The following is a 22,813-nucleotide window of genomic DNA, read 5'->3' as shown; positions in this document are numbered from 1 at the left end:
CGTCACAGTCATTCAATCCCTGAATCCTACTTAGAATACCACAGACAAGGTTTAGACCTTCCGGATTCTCAAGAATGGCCGCCAATGGATTCTAGCTTATACCACGAAGATTCTGATTAAGGAATCCAAGAGATATCCACTCAATCTAAGGTAGAACGGAGGTGGTTGTTAGGCACACGTTCATAGATGAGAATGATGATGAGTGTCACGGGTCATTGACATTAGGATTTTTGCCAGTAAAGAATGTCATAAAAACAGTCGCGTTGTAGATATAGTCTCTAAACCGACAGAAATCCCTTCGTACAAACGTTTTAGTTGTCACAAGTAACAAACCCCCTTTTAAAATTGATAACCGAGTATTTAAACCTCGGGTCGTCTTCTCAAAGAATTGCAGGGAGGCATGTTCTTATTATTGGCTATGGAGATTGTAAATTGGGGGTTTTGAGAATTTGGGCAATGGGCACAAGCATATTTTCAAAGCAATAAAAATAAATAAATAAATAACTGTAAAATAAACTCTTGGCAAGGTATAAAGAACTGGAGGTCCTATCCCAGTTATCCTTATCAATTGTGATGAGAATTGGATTCTTCTCCCACTTTGTTAACCTCTAACTATGAAGGTAAGTTAAGTGGATGAATTAATTCCAATTTTCAATCAACAATGAGTTTGATAAATCAAGAGTTACCAATTATTTAACCAAAGCCAAAAGGAGAAAAACTAAATCTACTAGAATAATAATATCCTCAGATTGGGAATAATAAAAAGGAACAATCATAAACTGAAATTCTTCAAATATCATTAAATAAAATATTCAAATCTTAACATGGAAAAGTTCATAAGCCAATTAGGCAACATATCTAATACAAGCAATGAAGTATCTGAAAATAGGAAATAAATATAAAGTAAAAGAACATTGAACCTGGGATTCAGAGTTACTCTTAAAACTAAGAGAAATCCTAAATCCTAAGAGAGAGAGGAGAGAACCCCTCTCAAAACTAATCTAAATCATGAGAAGTGAATTATGAGTGCATGATTATGAATGGGTGCATTCCCCCACTTTATAGCCTCTAATCTGTGTTCTCTGGGCCAAAAACTGGGTCAGAAACAGCCCAGAAATCACTTCCAGTGCTTTCTGGTCCGTACAGGTCGCGGAAAAGTGACGCGGCCGCGTCGTCCACGCGACCGCACGGATTGGGTGTTGGCCAGGTCACGTGTCGGCGTGACCCACGCGTTCACGTCGCTTGGCGTCAAAGCAACTATGACAAACTATATATCATACCGAAGCCCCGGACGTTAGCTTTCCAATGCAACTAAAACCGCGTCGTTTGGATCTCTGTAGCTAAAGTTATAGCCGTTTGAGTGCGAAGAGGTCAGGTTGGACAGCTTAGCAGTTTCTCCAACTTCTTGTATTCCTTCCACTTTTGCATGCTTCCTTTCCATCCTCTAAGCCATTCTTGCCCTGTAATCTCTAAAATCACTTAACACATATATCAAGGCATCTAATGGTGATAAGAGAGGATTAATAATAAGCAAATATAAGTCCAAAGAAGCATGTTTTCAATCAAAGCACATAATCAGGAAGGAAATATAAAACCATGCAAATAGTATGAATAAGTGGGTAAAGAGTAGATAAAAACCACTCAATTGAGCACAAGATAAAGCATAAAATAGTGGTTTATCAACCTCCCCACACTTAAACATTAGCATGTCCTCATGCTAAGTTCAAAAGAAGCTATAAAGATGAAGAGGAAAGGTGAAATGTTATGAAATGCAACCTATGTATATGAATGCAACTACATGCAAAATGTTTCTACCTACTTGGTTTAAAAGTAAATAAATTCTCCAAGAATAAATATAAACCAAATTCCACTAATTCAAATTACACAATAAAAGATAAGTAAACTTGTAAGAAGATAGCTCATGAAAGCAGGTGATGGTGTTTTTGCGGAAAAATGAATTTCCAACACACAAATCCAACCGGCAAGTGTACCGGGTCGCATCAAGTAATAATAACTCACTTAGAGTGAGGTCGATCCCACAGGGATTGATGGATCAAGCAATTTTAGTGGGTGATTAGTTTAGTCAAGCTAACATTGAAGTGAATTTGGATGAAGTGTAACCAACAGAAAGTAAATAGCAAGGAAAATTAAAGTGCAGAAAGTAAAATTGCAAGTAACTTAAAGAACAAGAAAGTAAAATTGCAAGAATCTTAAATGACAAGAATTATAAATTGCATGAAAAGTAAAGGGGGGTTGGGTGCTGGAAATTAAATGAAAGCAATAGATTAAGCAATTGGAAATTTAAATTGCAGAAAATGTAAATGTGCAGGAAATTTAAAGAGAGCAGTAAAGCAAAGCGTAGAACAATTGCATAGAGATTAACTTGCAGGAAAGTAATTTGGGATCATGAACAGAAATGTAAAATGAAGAATAAGTGCAGAAGAGTTAAATTGCTTGAAAGTTACTTGAAAGCCAATGGAACAGTGAAAATAGAAGAGCAGCCAAGAATTCAACTCAATTTCAAAATAAAATTGAGGATCTCAAGGAATCAAAGAGACTAGAAAACAAGTCTAGATCTCACTCCCTTCCTTGATCCAACAGCAACAATTGCAAAAGGAATAAAGGAAAGCAAATTGCAGAAATTGCAGAAGAAGAAGAAATGAGCAGAAAGTGGAATTCAATTATGCAGAAAATTAAAGAAGAGATCTCAAGGTGAGATTGAAACAGAAGTTCTTCAATTCTTCACCCAAGATCCAAAACAAGAAAATTAAAAATGCCCAAGCAAGAACGAGGAAGAAGAGAGATCAATTCTCCTCCCTAATTCTCTGAAAGCTCGGTTCAGTCTCTCTAGGAAAGTTGCTAAAATTCAAAGCTCAAAAGAAAGTGCAAAATTCAAAAGCTAAGCCAAAGGTTCCTCATTACATCAAACTAGCTCCTATTTATACACTTTCTATCCTTGGATTTTGGGATTTGGGTGGGCTTTTGATTTGGTGAAGAAATGAATTGAATTGGTTTTTTAATTCAATTTTTGGCCCAAAATTAATAGCTTCCAGGAGGCTGCCCTGCCCTTGTGGAGGGCAGGGCAGAAAGTTGATGCTTGGTGCTAGCAATTGGTGCGTGTTGGTGCAGCCTTGTTCGAGCCTGGTGCGGCCATGGTGCATGAAATGCTGCCCTGCCCACGCCAAGGGCAGGGCAGGAAAAGTTGGTGCTGCCAGAACGTGCCATGGTGCTGCCAGAATCCAGAATTGGTGCGCCAGATTTAGAAATTGGTGCGCCAGAAATTTTCCTTGGTGCATGGGATGCTGCCCTGCCCTTGTGGAGGGCAGGGCAATGTTGCCTTGGTGTGTCTTGTGCGCGCACCACTTCCTTGACCGTGCGTCTCCCTCTTCGAACCTTGATGGAAGCATTTTTGTTTGTTTTCGCTTGTTTTTGGCCCTTAAAGATGCCTCTCGTTCCTGCCTCAATTGTGCGCCAAATATGGATTGCTATATATCGTTGGAAAGCTCTGAATGTCAGCTTTCCAACGCAACTGGAAGCACATCAATTGGACGTCTGTAGCTCAAGTTATAGCCCTTTGAAGTAGGCATAATCATGCTGTGTGCGGCCAGATTTTAACTTAGCGAAAATTCATGCTTCCAACCATACTTTGCATCACAATTCTGCCCTGCCCTTGGCAAGGGCAGGATCGTGTGCGTGCTGGCTGCTTCCTCTCTTGATTTGGTCATGGGCCACGCTTTTAAAAGCGTGGCCTAAGGCTCCAAAGTGTACCCCAACTTCAAAGTGTACCCCAAAGCTCTTTTTTTCTCCTTTTTTTGTGCTTCTTTGCTTCTTTTTCTTCTTATTTCCTACAAGATTTATAAAATTAAAAGATCAAGAAAATATATCATTTAAGTACAAAAAGCATTCAATATTTAAGCACAAATCATCAATTTCTTGTATGAAAAAGCATAGAAAATGGGTATATGATGACATGTCATCACAACACCAAACTTAAATCTTGCTTGTCCCCAAGCAAGAAAAGAATCATGCAATAAAGATTGACAATCCAAGGTAAGAAGAATAGCAACTCAATGTTCATGGCAAGCTAGTTTTCTATGCATGCTACAATTACAAAAGAGATGTAAATGATTGATGCTTCTATCTAGCTTATTTTATGAAATCATTTTCTTATAATTCTTCCTTGAAACAAGCTTTTGATTTTTTTTTCTCCTTTTGGGTGCTTTGCCCCATGAGTTAATAACAAAGCTACGACTTCTAAATGCTTTGTTTTCAAGTATTACCACTTGATACATAAGCACCACAAGCATTTAATTAGAGGACTTCATTAAGCTCATTTTTCTTTTCTTTTCTTGACTCTCTAATCATTGATGCTCAGAGCCTTGAGCTTTGAGGGAGTGCTTTTGCACTTGAGCCTAGCCTTGACTTCTAAGTGTTTTGTTTTCAAGCATTTGGCTTGATACATAAACACCACAAGCACTTAGCAAATAAATTGCCATTGGTACTCAGAGCCTTTAGCTTTCTCATTCTTTCCCTTTTTCTTTTCTTGCTTTAATTGTATTTGCTTCTTCAAGGTTTTCATGATTTCAAAAGATTTCACAAAATGTACTAGATGAAAAACTTCAATTAAATAAAATCCAATGCAATTGAGCAACAATTAATCATACTAGCTTTCCAATACTTTTATGCACATGCTAAAATCTTCTTTAATGCCTTGTTTGTTTATGATCATGATACTTTATTGCTTTTGAACTTACAAAACTCAAGTTGGTAGTCATAATGGCATGGCAACATGTTACAAATCAACATTCAAGCTATGCTTATTCATACCACACATGCTTACAGAGAATATAAAGACAATCATGCAAAATAAAGTGCTAGAAACAAATGAGAGGAAAAGGAACTTTACAACCTTATAATCCATCTTCTCTATTGTTGTCATTTTCCTCCCATTCTTCTCCTTCCCATACCAAATTAGAATGCTTGCTCTTCCTCAAGCAACAATTAGAACAATGGTGGTGGGGTCTAAGATGGATCATGAATGTCTTACACAATGATATGTTAGTAGCACATGTGTTTTAAGCAAGCAAAATTAAAGATAACAATCAAGGCACAAGAGACAAAGACATTTTGATTGCAAACATAAGAGGGTGTGCATGATACATTGCATAAAAAAAATAAGTGGCACACCAAACTTAGTGTGACACTTTCACTTGGAATTAATGCACGTATCCAGTAAAGAGTGGAAACAAATTTGTGTTGCATAGCAACACCAAACTTAGAATGCAATCCTATGTCCATTTTATTTGAAAAAAAGACTAAATGAAACCGTTGTATGTTAAATATAATCACCAAGCCAAGAATCTTGTCATGAATAAAGGTCTTTTGGTGATGTATTAACAAACACAGTTAACAAAAGAAAGCATTAAAAACAAGTAAATGAATAAAACAAAAAGGAAACTGAAATGTTAAACCGAAAGAGAAAAATAAAATTGCAGAAGCATTATGATTATGCAAACAAGTAGTGTTGCTTGAATGAATTGCATAGAAAATAAGTGGCACACCAAACTTAGAATCTTGGTGTGTCACTTTCATTTTTGATTTGATGCAATCATCCAAAAAGATTGAAAACAATTTGTTGCAAGGCAACACCAAACTTAGAATGTAACCATATGCCAATTTATTGAATTTAAACAAAGCATAGAAAGAAATGTACCTACGGTTGGGTTACCTCCCAACAAGTGCTCTTTTAGTGTCATTAGCTTGACATGTTGTTCTTCACTTTCTTCCTCTTCTTCCAATTGGTTAAGAGGAATGACCTCAAGGGGGGAGAAGATGCAGCTATTATCCCCTGTCTTGGTCTCCTTTCAGCAAGCTTTCTTTTGAAATTGGCTTGATTGAGTTTGTTTGCTTGATCAGGGGGAGGATTGTTTGCAGTTGACCTTTTCTTGAATATTGTCTTTGATATCTTGGTCACAATCCTCTTCTTGGTGCTTTTGTTAATTGCCTTCACTTCTTGGATGTCAAGACATGGTTGCTGTGTGATTTTTGGAGTTTGATCTTCATCCAGAGCCTTTTGAATTGGTGGTTCAATGAGCTTTTTCTCTTTGCACTTCTCTGCTTCACTTGAGTGTGACTCCTCTTGAATGTCTTTCTCACTTTCTTGCTCTTCCACTTCCTCTCTTGCACTCAACATTTGCTTTAATAGCTCTTTCATGGAGGAGGTTTGTTGATCTTCCCAAGCTTTCTTCATCTCCTCTTCATACCTTTCAATCATGGATTCAAGTGTTGAGGCATTTTGGTCCAGGGAAGTTTGTGAGATTTGTGAGTTGTCATGTTCCCTTGTCATCTCAAGTGCAGTTTCATTTTCAACCACCTCATTCTTTATTGAAAGTCCACTTGATGCAGTGGCCTCCTTATCTTGCTCTTCCACTTTCTCCTTCACATCCATCAATTGGCCTTCATTTTCCTTGCTCAGTGGTTCTACGCTCCTCCTTGTGTGCTCTAAGGGGCCATTCATCTTCTTGAAGATGATTTCTTTCCAAGATTGGGGTTGTGTGTATCTTTCCACGAGTTTTTTATGTATTTCAATGGCTTGAAGGTAATCCTCATCAGGTGGTTCAAGAGATGTAGGTTGAGAGTAATAATAATCAAGTGATGAAGAACTTTCAAATGAAAAACTGGGATGTGAGGGTGGATGCTCTTCCATTCTTTGGTGATACTTCCATCCACCATGAGGATAATGATATGAATCATTTTGTGGTGGTGGTTGGTATCCCATATGATTTTCTTGCTCATCTTGTGTCTCTGAAGCAAATCTCCATGAATTGGAGTACTCAGAATGTGTATTCTCTTGGTGATATTCCCAGCCATCATTAGAGATCGGTGATGGTGGGTGATATCCCATAAAATTTTGTTTGACCATAAGATGAGTTGAACTCCATTTGTATTTTGTAAACATCAATGAAATTAGAAATTCATGTCACAGGGATAGAATTTCTTAGTGAGGCAATAACTCAAACACCTTGCTATCAATTTAAAACAGAGAACAAAAACAAAAAAAATGCTTGATCTAGACTTCCCACCCACTTAATCATTGTTGATCTAATCAATCCCCGGCAACGGCGCCAAAAACTTGATGGTGTTTTTGCGGAAAAATGAATTTCCAACACACAAATCCAACCGGCAAGTGTACCGGGTCGCATCAAGTAATAATAACTCACTTAGAGTGAGGTCGATCCCACAGGGATTGATGGATCAAGCAATTTTAGTGGGTGATTAGTTTAGTCAAGCTAACATTGAAGTGAATTTGGATGAAGTGTAACCAACAGAAAGTAAATAGCAAGGAAAATTAAAGTGCAGAAAGTAAAATTGCAAGTAACTTAAAGAACAAGAAAGTAAAATTGCAAGAATCTTAAATGACAAGAATTATAAATTGCATGAAAAGTAAAGGGGGGTTGGGTGCTGGAAATTAAATGAAAGCAATAGATTAAGCAATTGGAAATTTAAATTGCAGAAAATGTAAATGTGCAGGAAATTTAAAGAGAGCAGTAAAGCAAAGCGTAGAACAATTGCATAGAGATTAACTTGCAGGAAAGTAATTTGGGATCATGAACAGAAATGTAAAATGAAGAATAAGTGCAGAAGAGTTAAATTGCTTGAAAGTTACTTGAAAGCCAATGGAACAGTGAAAATAGAAGAGCAGCCAAGAATTCAACTCAATTTCAAAATAAAATTGAGGATCTCAAGGAATCAAAGAGACTAGAAAACAAGTCTAGATCTCACTCCCTTCCTTGATCCAACAGCAACAATTGCAAAAGGAATAAAGGAAAGCAAATTGCAGAAATTGCAGAAGAAGAAGAAATGAGCAGAAAGTGGAATTCAATTATGCAGAAAATTAAAGAAGAGATCTCAAGGTGAGATTGAAACAGAAGTTCTTCAATTCTTCACCCAAGATCCAAAACAAGAAAATTAAAAATGCCCAAGCAAGAACGAGGAAGAAGAGAGATCAATTCTCCTCCCTAATTCTCTGAAAGCTCGGTTCAGTCTCTCTAGGAAAGTTGCTAAAATTCAAAGCTCAAAAGAAAGTGCAAAATTCAAAAGCTAAGCCAAAGGTTCCTCATTACATCAAACTAGCTCCTATTTATACACTTTCTATCCTTGGATTTTGGGATTTGGGTGGGCTTTTGATTTGGTGAAGAAATGAATTGAATTGGTTTTTTAATTCAATTTTTGGCCCAAAATTAATAGCTTCCAGGAGGCTGCCCTGCCCTTGTGGAGGGCAGGGCAGAAAGTTGATGCTTGGTGCTAGCAATTGGTGCATGTTGGTGCAGCCTTATTCGAGCCTGGTGCGGCCATGGTGCATGAAATGCTGCCCTGCCCACGCCAAGGGCAGGGCAGGAAAAGTTGGTGCTGCCAGAACGTGCCATGGTGCTGCCAGAATCCAGAATTGGTGCGCCAGATTTAGAAATTGGTGCGCCAGAAATTTTCCTTGGTGCATGGGATGCTGCCCTGCCCTTGTGGAGGGCAGGGCAATGTTGCCTTGGTGTGTCTTGTGCGCGCACCACTTCCTTGACCGTGCGTCTCCCTCTTCGAACCTTGATGGAAGCATTTTTGTTTGTTTTCGCTTGTTTTTGGCCCTTAAAGATGCCTCTCGTTCCTGCCTCAATTGTGCGCCAAATATGGATTGCTATATATCGTTGGAAAGCTCTGAATGTCAGCTTTCCAACGCAACTGGAAGCACATCAATTGGACGTCTGTAGCTCAAGTTATAGCCCTTTGAAGTAGGCATGGTCATGCTGTGTGCGGCCAGATTTTAACTTAGCGAAAATTCTTGCTTCCAACCATACTTTGCATCACAATTCTGCCCTGCCCTTGGCAAGGGCAGGATCGTGTGCGTGCTGGCTGCTTCCTCTCTTGATTTGGTCATGGGCCACGCTTTTAAAAGCGTGGCCTAAGGCTCCAAAGTGTACCCCAACTTCAAAGTGTACCCCAAAGCTCTTTTTTTCTCCTTTTTTTGTGCTTCTTTGCTTCTTTTTCTTCTTATTTCCTACAAGATTTATAAAATTAAAAGATCAAGAAAATATATCATTTAAGTACAAAAAGCATTCAATATTTAAGCACAAATCATCAATTTCTTGTATGAAAAAGCATAGAAAATGGGTATATGATGACATGTCATCAGCAGGGAACATAGAATCAAGCATTGAACCCTCACAGGAAATGTATATGCACTTCTAATCTCTCAAGTGTCTAGGGTCAATCACTCTACTCTTCCCTAGTCATGCTTTCTAACACTTTGTTCTTCATCTAACCAATCAACAATATTTAATGCATCAATGCAAACATCATGAGGTCTTTTCAAGGTTGTAATGGGGCTAAGGTAAGGGTAAGGTTATATATATGGCTAAGTGAGCTTTATAAAGTGAATCCTTGAGTAGTCTAAGATCTCACCTAACATATACATACTATATAAAAAATTTAAAATTATACTTAGCTTCCCATAATTTTTCCTACTTTTGTATTACATGCTCATGTATCAAATTTAATTTTGAATTTCGTCCCATGTGCATTGATCCTTTTTATTTTGCATTGGGGGTAATATTACTTTTTTTTTGTATCCCCTTATTTAATATATTTTTTTTTTTCAATGCACATGGTAATTTAATTATTTTGACTTCACATGAGCATGCTTTCCAAAAATTTTATTTTGAATTATTTCATTCTTTTCAACTTCCTACCCTTTGTTTTTATCATCCATGTTCCCAATAGGTTTCCCACACTTAAACAATTACACAACTTCTATCTTAAGCTAACCAAGGATTCAACTTGGGATTTTAAATTTGTTTTTCTACTTAAGGCTAGTGTTGTGATTTATAGAATAAGAGGGAATTAAAAGCTCAAGGGGGCTAATAAGGGTGATGTAAAAGGTAGGCTAATTTTGGGATAAGTGAGCTAGAATTAACAATGGCCTCAATCATATGCAAGCATTTAAATACACTAAATATTGGATATATAGAATGAAACAAAGCTAAGATTGCAATCATGGAGAAGTAAACACACAAGAATAAAATGTTTATGGTTAAATAATGTAACAATGTAAATAAGTCAAATCTCACAGGTTGTGTGTTCTTTGGCTCAAAAACTATGTTCCAATTACAACTTCAAACAAATTTTTAATAAAAATTTTCAATTTAAATTAGTGAAATTTTTCAAAAATAGGGTCTTAAAAGAAATTTATTATTTTAACCAAGTAGTAGCTAAATGCATAAAATCAAACAAATATGTAATTAAACATGCAAATACAATAATGAACAAACAAATAAAATAAAATATTGGTGTTAAGTCAAGAAGTAACTAACCCATGGAGATCGGTATCGACCTCCCCACACTTAAAGATTGCACCATCCTCGGTGCATGCTGAGATGTGCAGGTGGACGGGTTGTTCCAACTGATGCCTTTCTTCAAGATTTTGCAGATGGACTTGTCTGTCTCCCCATGTAAACGTCTTCCGATTCCCTTTCGGGTGGCCATCCTGAAAGAAAAAGGGAAGAAAAAGTAACCCAGTAATAAAGATAGAAAATAAATGAAATATGGGTTGGGTAATGCCAAACGATAATGGTCTCAATTACATGGTAGCTACAACATGCAAGTGAGAAAATAATAGAAGCCATGCATACCAGTGGTATAAAATTTGTAACATAGGGGAGGAGTGTGGGTAGTGGAAGTATCAATACAAGCTCATGTCAATGCAAATGGAGTGCAAGTATCATAAAAGATTGGCATTGGCATATAATTAATATCATCCCACAGTGTAAAATAAGTTACCAAAATAAATTAAAGAAAAGAAGCAACAGTTGAATAAGAAATTTTTTTTTAACACCAATGGAAAAAGAAAAATGTGCGCAAGATTAAAATGCAATGAATGAAATATGCAAATAAAATGGAGGTGAAGGAAAATAAGGAAGGAAGAAGAAAGAAATAAGAAAAGAGAAGAAAAATAAGGAATAGAGAAGAAAGAATAAGAAAATTGGCTAATCTGGATATTCTGTGCGCCGCTTGTGACGCGGTCGCATGAGTGACGCGGTCGCGTGGTGCGCAAGAAGATCAGGTGACGCGGACGCGTGGGTCACGCGATCGCGTGGCCTGTTTTGTGCGATTAGCGCGAGTGCAGCCTCGCGGTCGTGCAACTCTCTGTTTGAAACTCTTTTTGCCAAAATTCTGGGTGACGCGATCGAGTGGTCGACGCGATCGCGTGAGTGGCCATCTTTTAAAAATGACGCGGACGCGTGGGGCACGCGTTCGCGTGGGAGGGCTTGGGCTTCCAGCACGAGTCCAGCCCAACTCCAGCACAACTTTCGGCCATGCACCCTTTTGACGTCGATCTTCAAGTCACGCAGCCGCGTGGGTAACGCGGTCGCGTTGGAGGCTAGTCTTCCCCTGCGACGCGGACGCGTCAGCGACGCGGTCGTGTGGGACGAATTGTGCCATTAGCACGCCTCCAGCCACGCTCCAGCGTGACTCTCTGTTCACTTTTATTTTTCTTTTCTCTCCAAGCGACGCGGACACGTCGCTGATGCGATCGCGTCGCGTAGCGAAAATTTTTTTTTAACTTAAAAATGCAGAATGCAGAATGCAATGCTTAATGTGAATGAGATGCAAAATTCCAGGTTCAATATAACAAAATAAAATAAAATTCAAAAACAAATAAAACTAAATAAAAATGAAAAATGAACGATCATACCATGGTGGGTTGTCTCCCACCTAGCACTTTTAGTTATAGTCCTTAAGTTGGACATTCGGTGAGCTTCCTGTTATGGTGGCTTGTGCTTATACTGATCCAGGAATCTCCACCAATGTTTGTGATTCCAGTGTCCTCCGGGATCCCAAACTAAGCATGTAAAGCCCTTAAGAAGCTTCAAACAGATTCTTAGGCTCCCTGGGTGACAAATGTCAGAGCAGATTCCAGGATCCCAAATCTTGCCTTTACACCCGTTTTTGTCTTGATCTGTATTTTTCCAGCCGGGTGAAAGGTGATATGAATTCTCACTGCAGCGACCAAACAGCTTCCTAGACCCATTCAGTTGAGCTCTATACCAACCTTTGCGTTTAAACTTAAAGCTTCCAACCATAATGAACCTTGCAGGACAATTCTTACCACTGGCCATCTTCCGCTTACTCTTAATGTCACAAAGAGCTCTAAGTTGACCATCTGTCTCCAGTAGCCCATATTCAAGTGGAATTAGAAAGCTAAGGGATATTAATTTTACCCACTTGAATGTTGTGAAGGATGATGGTAACTTAGGGGGAGGTATTTTTAATGAAATTGCAAGCTCTACTCCCTTATGCTCTTTTCGGATAACTACCACCTCTTTGCAAACTTCTTCAATTTCAACCTCTTCCTCTTGGTAGCTCTCTTTCAATTCAATCTCCTTTTCATTGCTTTCCAAGGGCATGGGAGGTTGTGCTTCTTCTTCTTGAATCTCCATCTCTTGATCAACCTCTTCCAAGTCTTCAACTACGATATGCTTTGGAGGTTGTACACCCTCTTCAGCATCAATTTCAACCATCTTGGAAGGAGGCTCTATGTCTTGACTTTCCCATGGAGGTTCTGCATCTCCTAAGTCTTCAACCACTTCTTCTTCTTCTTGAATAATGACAGCTTCTTCTACTTGTTCTAGTACGAATTCATTCTCTGTCTTGTTCACTGGGGTTTCTGGTATTCCCTTCATGCTACGCTGTTCACTAGACTATCCACATGGGGCTGTGGCTGATCCTTGTGTATTTAAGCGTCTAGAAGCCCATTGAATTAATACTTGCCCCAGTTGTTGAGTGGTTGCCTGAAATCGATCCATTGTTTTCTTGAGACGATCCTTTGCCTCTTGATTCACTCGGTTTTCATAAGTAGGATCATAATGCTCTTGGAGTGATGGATATGGAGATGGTGAATATTGAAGTGGTGGTTCTTGTGAGTAATTGGGTTGGAATTGGGGTGGTTCTATATATGGTTCATATGGCTCATAAGGTGGTTGGTATGGTGGTTGAGGGTTAGGGTCATATGGAGGTGAATGGCAGAAAGGGGCTTGTGAGTATGGTGGGTTGAGCTTGTGTTGAAAGGATGATCTCTGAGCATAGGGTGGGGCTTGTTGGTAGCTACAAGGTGGTCCACCATATCTATCAGCTTGGGATGCATTGTAGCCTGGTCTTTGTCCATGATATCTAGGATGGTGTTGTTGCCTAAAGGGTTGATTAGATCCTCTTGGCTCCATCCATCCTTGATTGGTCTGACCTTGATGCATATTCCTGTTGTGGTTTCTATTTTCTTCAACAAAGTTAGAACCAAACTCAAAGCGAGAGGGGTGAGAATTCATAGTAGTTAGAGAAAATAAAAACAAAAATTAATAAAAAGAAAATATTTTGAAAAAGATATAATTTTTGAAAAAGATAGGAAGAAATTTTATAATTTTTTTTAAAAAAATATTTACAATAACCAATAATAAGGCACACGTTTGCAATTCCCCGGCAACGGCGCCATTTTGACGTTAGGATTTTTGCCAGTAAAGAATGTCATAAAAACAGTCGCGTTGTAGATATAGTCTCTAAACCGACAGAAATCCCTTCGTACAAACGTTTTGGTTGTCACAAGTAACAAACCCCTTTTTAAAATTGATAACCGAGTATTTAAACCTCGGATCGTCTTCTCAAGGAATTGCAGGGAGGTATGTTCTTATTATTGGCTATGGAGATTGTAAATTGGGGGTTTTGAGAATTTGGGCAATGGGCACAAGCATATTTTCAAAGCAATAAAAATAAATAAATAAATAACTGTAAAATAAACTCTTGGCAAGGTATAAAGAACTGGAGGTCCTATCCCAGTTATCCTTATCAATTGTGATGAGAATTGGATTCTTCTCCCACTTTGTTAACCTCTAACTATGAAGGTAAGTTAAGTGGATGAATTAATTCCAATTTTCAATCAATAATGAGTTTGATAAATCAAGAGTTACCAATTATTTAACCAAAGCCAAAAGGAGAAAAACTAAATCTACTAGAATAATAATATCCTCAGATTGGGAATAATAAAAAGGAACAATCATAAATTGAAATTCTTCAAATATCATTAAATAAAATATTCAAATCTTAACATGGAAAAGTTCATAAGCCAATTAGGCAACATATCTAATACAAGCAATGAAGTATCTGAAAATAGGAAATAAATATAAAGTAAAAGAACATTGAACCTGGGATTCAGAGTTACTCTTAAAACTAAGAGAAATCCTAAATCCTAAGAGAGAGAGGAGAGAACCCCTTTAAAAACTAATCTAAATCATGAGAAGTGAATTATGAGTGCATGATTATGAATGGATGCATTCCCCCACTTTATAGCCTCTAATCTGTGTTTTCTGGGCCGAAAACTGGGTCAGAAACAGCCCAGAAATCACTTCCAGGGCTTTCTGGTCCGTACAGGTCGCGGAAAAGTGATGCGGCCGCGTCGTCCACGCGACCGCGCGGATTGGGTGTTGGCCAGGTCACGCGTCCGCGTGACCCACGCGTTCGCGTCGTCTGGCGTCGGGCAACTATGGCAAATTATATATCAAATCGAAGCTCCAGACGTTAGCTTTCCAACGCAACTAAAACCGCGTCGTTTGGACCTCTGTAGCTAAAGTTATAGCCATTTGAGTGTGAAGAGGTCAGGCTGGACAGCTTAGCAGTTTCTCCAACTTCTTGTATTCCTTCCACTTTTGCATGCTTCCTTTCCATCCTCCAAGCCATTCTTGCCCTGTAATCTCTGAAATCACTTAACACACATATCAAGGCATCTAATGGTGATAAGAGAGGATTAATAATAAGCAAATATAAGTCCAAAGAAGCATGTTTTCAATCAAAGCACATAATCAGGAAGGAAATATAAAACCATGCAAATAGTATGAATAAGTGGGTAAAGAGTAGATAAAAACCACTCAATTGAGCACAAGATAAACCATAAAATAGTGGTTTATCAGTCATCACATTCATCAAGTTGATGAACAAGTGATATCTTAGAACAAGAATAAGCTGAATTGAATAGAAGAACAATAGTAATTACATTAATACTCGAGGTACAGCAGAGCTCCACACCTTAATCTATGTTGTGTAGAAACTCTGCCGTTGAAAATACATAAGAACAAGGTCTAGATATGCCTGAATGGCCAGCCTCCCAAAGAGGGTTCAATCATAAAAACATGATCAAAAGATGATCCGAAGATTGAAAGATTCCCCAAATACAATAGCAAAAGGTCCTATTTATAGAGAACTAGTAGCCAAGGGTTTACAGAAATGAGTAAATGACGTAAAAATCCACTTCCGGGCCCACTTGGTGTGTGCTTGGGCTGAGCATTGAAGCTTTCATGTGTAAAGACTTTTCTTGGAGTTAAACGCCAGCTTTTGTGCCAGTTTGGGCGTTTAACTCCCAGTTTTGTGCCAGTTCCGGCGTTTAACGACCGGAATTCTAAAGCTTACATGAAACGCCTGTTTTGGCCATTAAATCTCGAGCAAAGTATAAACTATTATATATTGCTGGAAAGCCCTGGATGTCTACTTTCCAACGCAATTGAGAGCGCAACAATTGGGCTTCTTTAGCTCCAGAAAATCCACTTCGAGTGCAGAGAGGTCAGAATCCAACAGCATCTGCAGCCCTTTTCAGCCTCTGAATCAGATTTTTGCTCAGGTCCCTCAATTTCAGCCAGAAAATATCTGAAATCACAGAGAAACACACAAACTCATAGTAAAGTCCAGAAAAGTGAATTTTAAATAAAAAATAATAAAAATATAATAAAAACTAACTAAAACATACTAAAAGCATACTAAAAACAATGCCAAAAAGCGTATAAATTATCTGCTCATCAGTAATCAACGCACATCCTCCACTTTTCATTTTGTTTCTTTACTAAAACAACGTTAGCTAGCTACAACGGATACTTTATCTCCCTTATAAACCCTGCTTCCAGCAAGGCTTGCACTTGTTCCTCCATGACCTATCTGCTTTCTGGTCCGAGCTTCCGATGCTTTTGCTGAATAGGTCATGAGCCCAGGTATACTGCGAGTTTATGGGACATTAGCTCGGTGTTTATGCCAGGCATGTCGGAGGCTTTTTAGGTGAAGAGGTCGGAGTTTCTCCTTAGTAGATCAATGAGCTGTTCTTTCAAATTTTCCTCTAAGTTAGCTCCTATGTTTGTTATTTTTCAAGTTGATCTCCGATTTGTACTTCCTCTAATTTGCCTCCAGGTTGGGGGTGCAGTTCTTCTCGAGTTCAGACTCCGTCCAGTTCAATTGTGTTGACCTCTTTGCTTCCAGGATTGCCTTTTAAATTAAGACTTTCATTGTAGCACTTATGTGCTAGCTTCTGATCCCCCTTAATAGTGACAATTCCTTCTATTGTGGGAAACTTCATACAGAGGTGAGGTGTGAGGACAACAGCTGCAAGTCAGTTCAAGGTTGTCTGACCTATTAGGGCATTTTATGCCACGGCAATGTCAACCACAATATAATCAATGCTTAACGTCTTCGACCTTGCACATTTTTCAATGGTAGTGTACAAGAAAATGTATCCAAGAGGTCGGATCGGCATGTCTCCTAGTCCAAAGAGGTTGTCTGGGTATGCTTTATATCCTTTTCTTCTAGGCCGAGTTTGTCGAAGGAGGGTTTGAACAAAATATCTGCTGAGCTACCCTGATCTATCAAGGTTCTATGGAGGTTGGTGTTTGTGAGGATCATTGTTATCACCATGGGGTTGTCAAACGCAGGTGTTATCCCTTGAGCATCTTCTTTAGTGAATGAGATGGTGGGTAAGTCGGGAAGTCTGTTATCTTCTGTGACTTGGTACAACTTTTTGAGGTGCCTCTTCTGTGATGATTTTGACATTGCTACTCCAGCGAATCCTCCATTGATCACGTATATGTGTCGCTCTGGGGTCTGAGGTGGACGCTCTTATCGTCCTCCTTCCTCTTTCGTCATTCTCTTCCTTGGTTCATCCGATCTGTCAGCCAAGTATCTATCTAGCCGGCCTTTTCTGGCCTGCTTTTCTATGACATTCTTCAAATCATAACATTTATTGCTGGAAAGTCCATAGAGTTTGTGGTACTTGCAATATTCTGGCCGGCTTCTGGCCTTCTTATGTTTGATCGGACGAGGAGGTGGAAGCTTCTCTGTGTGGCATATCTCTTTGTAGACATCCAATATTCTGCCCTTTCTTGGACTTCATTCAGGAAAACTAGATGTCGCTGAGAGATGGACTGAGGGAATGGCCCTTCTTTGAGGCCATTAACTAGCCCCATAATAACAACTTCAGTAGGCAAATTTTTAATATCCAAGAATGCTTTATTGAACCTTTTCATGTAATCTCGGAGGGTTTGCTCGACTTCTTGCTTAACTTCTAGGAAGCTCGGGGCTTGCATTACTTTATCCTTTTGGATGGAAAACCTGGTCAGAAATTTCCTTGCCAAATCGTCGAAGCTAGTCACCGACCTTGGGGGTAGGTTATCGAACTATTTCATTGTCGCTTTGGTCAAAGTGGTCAGAAAGGTCTTGAAACGGGTGGCATCAGAGGCACCAGCTAGGTACATCTGGCTTTTGAAGTTCCTGAGATGATGTCTCAGATCAGTTGTCCCATCCTAGAGATCCATGTTGGGAGTTTTAAAATTTTTAAGAACTTTAGCCCACATGATCATTTATGGTTCATAGCTTTTACTATTTTCCCAATTTTGCCATGTTTTATGTTTATACCCTCTATGTGTTTGATGAAATGCCAATTTTGATTATGGGGTAATTTTCACCCCTTTGCTTGGGAAAATGAGTCTATGGATTACTAGAGACATAATGTCCAACATTTAGTGATTATTCTTGGGTTGTTAGTTGTTATTATTTCCACTAATGCTAGCTTTTTACTAAGGTAATTAGTAAGTTAGCTAGGACTTGTGGATTGATAACAATTATGCTCACTTGACTTACTCTCCGATGTGAGGGTTGACTTAGTGAGATTAATCCATCATAATTATCATAGTTGTGGTTATGGCAAGGAAGGAATTCCATAACTCATCCCAAGTCAAGGTTTCATTTATGTTTTGAACCACCTTTTCCATCATTTTGAGTTTTACTTGTTTATATTACATACATAGTTCTTTTATTCCTTTATTGCTTGTTTATTGCAATTTTGTCTTGTTCATTAATTCCTTTATTTTGTTTGCTCTAAATCATTTAAAATCCCTTTGCTTCCCAAAACCAAAATTGGGCACTCATTGGCACTAGTTCCTAGGGAAGACGACTCGGGAGTCTAAATATTCTCAGTTAATTGTGTTTTGATTGTGACTATCCTTTTGAATTAAATTTGATTGAGAAGATTCATTACCGGTTCAGACTATACTTACAACAAAAATCTATTTAATTCCGAATTGGTATAATTCTCTTTTTGTCAAATTTTTGGCGCCGTTGCTGGGGAGATAGCGTCATGAGTGCTATATTTTGGTTGTTGTAAATATGTCCATAGTGTGAATGGATACTTTTTGGTTGTTTGTTTGTTTTTTTTGGTAATTAGGATTTTATTTCATTTTGTTAATTGATGTCTTTAGTTTTTATTTTTCATTTTCTCTATGAGTTATCACCCTCTTGGTTTGGAGTTTGGTTGTGATCATTTTGTAGGGTTTGATAACTTCAATCTTGGATTGCATAATGGGATTGGGGCATAACTTTTTGGAGGAGCAACCTCCTCTATACCATATTGAACAAAGCCTTCACCAATATGCATATCCAAACCTAGGATATGGTGGATTTCACTATGACTATACCCCTCCACCACTATATACCTATGACCCCTACCCTCAACACAACCCTCAATCACCATATTTTCAAACATTGCACCACCACACCTATACACCCCCTTACATACCACCTCAAGATACCTTCCAACATGAATCACCTCCCACATATACAACCTTTTTCCCAACTAATGAACCTTCCCTCTTACCTAATGGTGAAGCTTTCTCACCCTTGGCCCAAGACCATCAAGACCTTCAAGCCTTTCTCCAAGAGCAAGAAGAATTCCGAAGGACACAAGGGCAATTTGTGGCAACCATAGCCAAAGCGGTGAACCGTTTAGTCCTCCTACGCTCATCCAATCAAAATACTTCTCTTGAAGAATGTGAAGGATCAACTAAAGATTGGAGTGAAGAGGAGAATATGGAGCCTCAAGGGAAAGAAGAAGGGTTAGAGCTTGAAGTGCAACTAGAGGAAGAAAGGGAAGTATGTGAACCAGAGGAGAGAAAGGAGGAATTGAAAGAGGTTGATCAAGATGAGGATTCCATCATTCATGATTTTTTGTCCTCCTTGATCAATCCCCTTGATGATCCTAATGAGACTATTCCCATTGAGTTTGAGAGAGACATGGAGGTAGACTTCTCACAACCTCCTTGTTATGATTTGAGTGATGGGAAAGAGGAAGTTGGTAAGGAAGTAACTCCGTTCTAAGAACACATTGAGTGGGTGGCAATTTCACCATTGAGCTTCATTGGCCTCCACCAATATGCTATCTTGGAGACGGATTACTAACTCAACGTCCTTCTTGGGTTGGTACATGGTGGAGAAAGGAGTGTTGGTTGCCAAATGAGTCCAAGGCTTTTCAAGAAAGTCAATTCAAGACTTGGAGTTCAAGTAGGGTGTAGAGCAAAATTGGGTGATTTTTGAAAAATGTTGGATTGATACAAGGGTCAATTGAGGACTTGTTCATCCGGCTTGGAGCATAGAAATCCACAAGGAGAGCGGATACCTCGAATATAGGATCCCGGAGGAGCTTTAAGAGCCAAGCATGGATGGAGATTCAAGGAGGAGTGGAAACACAAGCCACCCTAGCAAGAGTCTCCTCAACAAGTCCAACTTAAGGAGTATAAACCAAAGTGCTAGGTGGGAGACACCCCACCATGGTAACATCTTTCCTACCCTTTTCTCTTTGTTTATAGTTTTGATTTCTTGAATTTTAGCTTATCTTGGCTTAGCTTAGGTTAGTTTAATTTTGAGTTGGTAGGTTAATTATCATATGGATCATGCATTTATGAAATTTGGATGTTTTGGGGTTGAATTTTGGACGAGCTAAGGCTTGGCACCTGTTCCGAGGGTTACCTGAAACTGTAGGTCGATCTCGGTCGAGATCTTCTATGTTGGTCGGAGCCGACGTGTCCGGCAGGTGTATAGCGGCCAGAGCTGGTGTATCCGACTTGTTGGACTTGGTGATGGTACTGATCCTTCGTCCCCGGAGGGTGGGGGGTACCTGCAAGGGACTCCGATGCTTAAGTTAGCAAGGGTATTAAGCAGGTATTGAGTAGAATCAGAATATGAGTTATACCTGGGTGCTCCAGTTTATTTATAATGGTGAGATGTGGCCTCCTGTGGATAAGATAAGTTAGTTATCTTATCTTATCTTTATCTTATCTTCAAGTGAGGTCATCTTATCTTCAAGGGAACCGCCCTTCTCCTGTAGGCTTGGGCTGCCTTAGGATCTGGGGCATGTTCCTCTATTTGGGCCCTTTGTTTGGGCTTTCTCGTGACTTGGCCGAGCTCTTTGAGAAGAGGTCGGATTGTCCTGACCTGAAGAAGTCGGTCGCTTTGTCTGTAGAACATCCCGGGTCGGACAACTCAACCCAGGATATGAACAGTGCCCCTACCTGAGCTCGGTCTTCTTTTTGAGGTCGAGTCCTTGACTTCGGTCTTTCTTTGGTGAAGCCGAACTCAGGCATTTTGTTGATTCCTTTTGTAGCAGCTTTGAATGTAGAACGTTTCTTCTAAAAGACGCACGCTTTTATATCGGCGCTTTTTTGGGAACGTGCGAGGGTTTAAAGTCTTCTTTAATTTGAGCATTTATTGCCCCGTTTCCCTTTGGCTCTTTACTTTGATTTTGAAAACCCAGAAACGGTTTCTCTCCTTTAGCCTTTTCGTAACTTCTTCTCTCTGCTCTCTTTGCTTTCTGTTCTTTCGTTTGCGCTTCTGCTTTCTTTTGGAGTTTTTGTAGTTTTCGTGTTTTCTCTTCGGTGACATTGCTATTGTTCAGGTTTTTGCTTGTGAGAGGGCGTCCCAGATTTCGTCTTCCATCTTCAATTTCTTTGAAACTTGCTGATCTTTCCAGGTTAGTACTGGCTTTCTTGTAGCTTCGTTTTCAATTTTTCGGTGAAGCTTTGATTTTGCATGTTTGAAAGTTTGAATCTTTTCGTGGTCTTGTATTTGCTTGACATGTTTTTCCCCTCTTTCCTTTATGCGTTCTCTTGGCTTTTCCATTGAGGCTTTCTAGGGTTTTATTGTCGCTTATGGTTTTTTCCTGCCTGATACTTGATAAAAATCTGCGTCTGTTCCTAGCTTTGTTTGGAGATTTGCTTTTTGTCTGATCTTGAAAAAGGTTGCATCTTTAATAGTCTCTGCTTGGCGTGTTTGGTAGAATGTAACAATTTTTGTGTTTCTCCTTGAAGAAAGGTGTTTGCTATTTTTTGAATTTCTTTTTGAGACATGCTGGGATGTAAGCTTGTTGATTGATTTATGGAAACCTTGCTTTGTTATTGCCTCCAAAGGATGCCCCAGGACTTTGGTTTGAGTCTTGGGGTTTTCCTTTTCTTTGTTTTCATCGTCTGAGAAGTATTGACCGAGTTGTTTTTTCTCTTTGTCCGAGATGTTTGTAGTAACCCCATCTTCTTTTCTTACTTGTAGGATTAGTTGGCCTCATGTTTTCTCGCAATAACATTGTAGAGATGTCTTCCAGAGTTCCCGAGGGGATGTCCGATTGGCTGGACTCCCTTGTTTTGTTGTGTGTTTCTGTTGTGGATGCTGAGTTTTTCACAAAGCTGAGGAAGCGCCATAGGATTTGTGGTAACAATGCCCATGAGGAGGATTATGAGCTTGTTGCTCCTGATTCTGACGAGAGAATTTGTTTTCCGACTTCCGTTAAGGGAGAGCGTCCCTTCTTTTATGCTTATGAATACTTCTTCAGTCAGTTGAACGTTACTTTTCCTTTTACTGCTTTCGAGACCGACCTGTTGTGGTCATGTAACATTGCCCCATCCCAGCTTCACCCAAATTCCTGGGGTTTTATTAAAATTTTCCAGCTTCTCTGCCGAGAATTAGATGTAACACCCTCTCAAACTCTTTTCCTTTACTTGTTTGTTTCCGCCAAGCCTGGCGGTTCTTCAAAAAAGAAAGCTTCCTGGGTTTCCTTCAGGTCCGCCCAGGGCCATAAAGTTTTTGCTATGTATGACGAGTCCTTTAAGGAATTCAAGAATTACTTCTTTAAAGTTCGTGCTGTCGAGGGGGCCCGCCCCTTTTTTCTTGATGTAAATGATGAGCCTTCTTTCCCTCTAGAGTGGCAGAAGGATGTAAGAGTGTCTCGCTATACCTGGGAGATGCTTGATGATGTTGAGCGCGCCTTTGTTGTTGTTCTTGAGGATCTCTGGGGGAAACCACCCCATCTTGATACAAAAAGGTTTTTGAATGACCCGTCCTTGGTTCGGACTGTTTTGGGTACTTGTCTTACTTGTTTCTATACTTGTTTCCCCACCCCCCCCCCCCCGTTTTTTTTTTTTTTGTGTATTTGTAACTCTTTGTTGTGGCTGATTTTGTATTTGCAGAAATGTCAAAGAATAATGACTCCATGAAGGCCTTTAAAAGGGCAAAGAAGGCAACTGCTGCTCTGAACATCTCGGCTAAAGTGGCCGGAGAGGGATCTTCTCAGGTTCTAGTGAAGCCTCCTGTGCCGAGTTCTCCCGGGCCGAGGAAAGCAATTCCTACTCCTCGGTTCGTCAGGTCGATCCTC

General features: G+C 39.3%; 1 protein-coding gene across 1 annotated transcript; it reads left to right on the top strand.

Moving 5' to 3' along the window:
- The first annotated feature begins 18,699 nt into the window (after positions 1–18,699).
- LOC130966647 (uncharacterized) lies at positions 18,700–19,494 on the top strand. Its single transcript, XM_057891465.1, has one exon. The coding sequence runs from the start codon at positions 18,700–18,702 to the stop codon at positions 19,492–19,494; it is 795 nt and encodes a 264-aa protein (XP_057747448.1).
- The last annotated feature ends 3,319 nt before the right edge of the window (positions 19,495–22,813 follow it).

Source organism: Arachis stenosperma, chromosome 3 (genome assembly GCF_014773155.1).
Source record: "Arachis stenosperma cultivar V10309 chromosome 3, arast.V10309.gnm1.PFL2, whole genome shotgun sequence".
Taxonomy (NCBI): domain Eukaryota; kingdom Viridiplantae; phylum Streptophyta; class Magnoliopsida; order Fabales; family Fabaceae; genus Arachis; species Arachis stenosperma.
The sequence above is the reverse complement of the archived record's forward strand: the minus strand, read 5'-3'. Positions and strand labels throughout refer to the sequence as shown.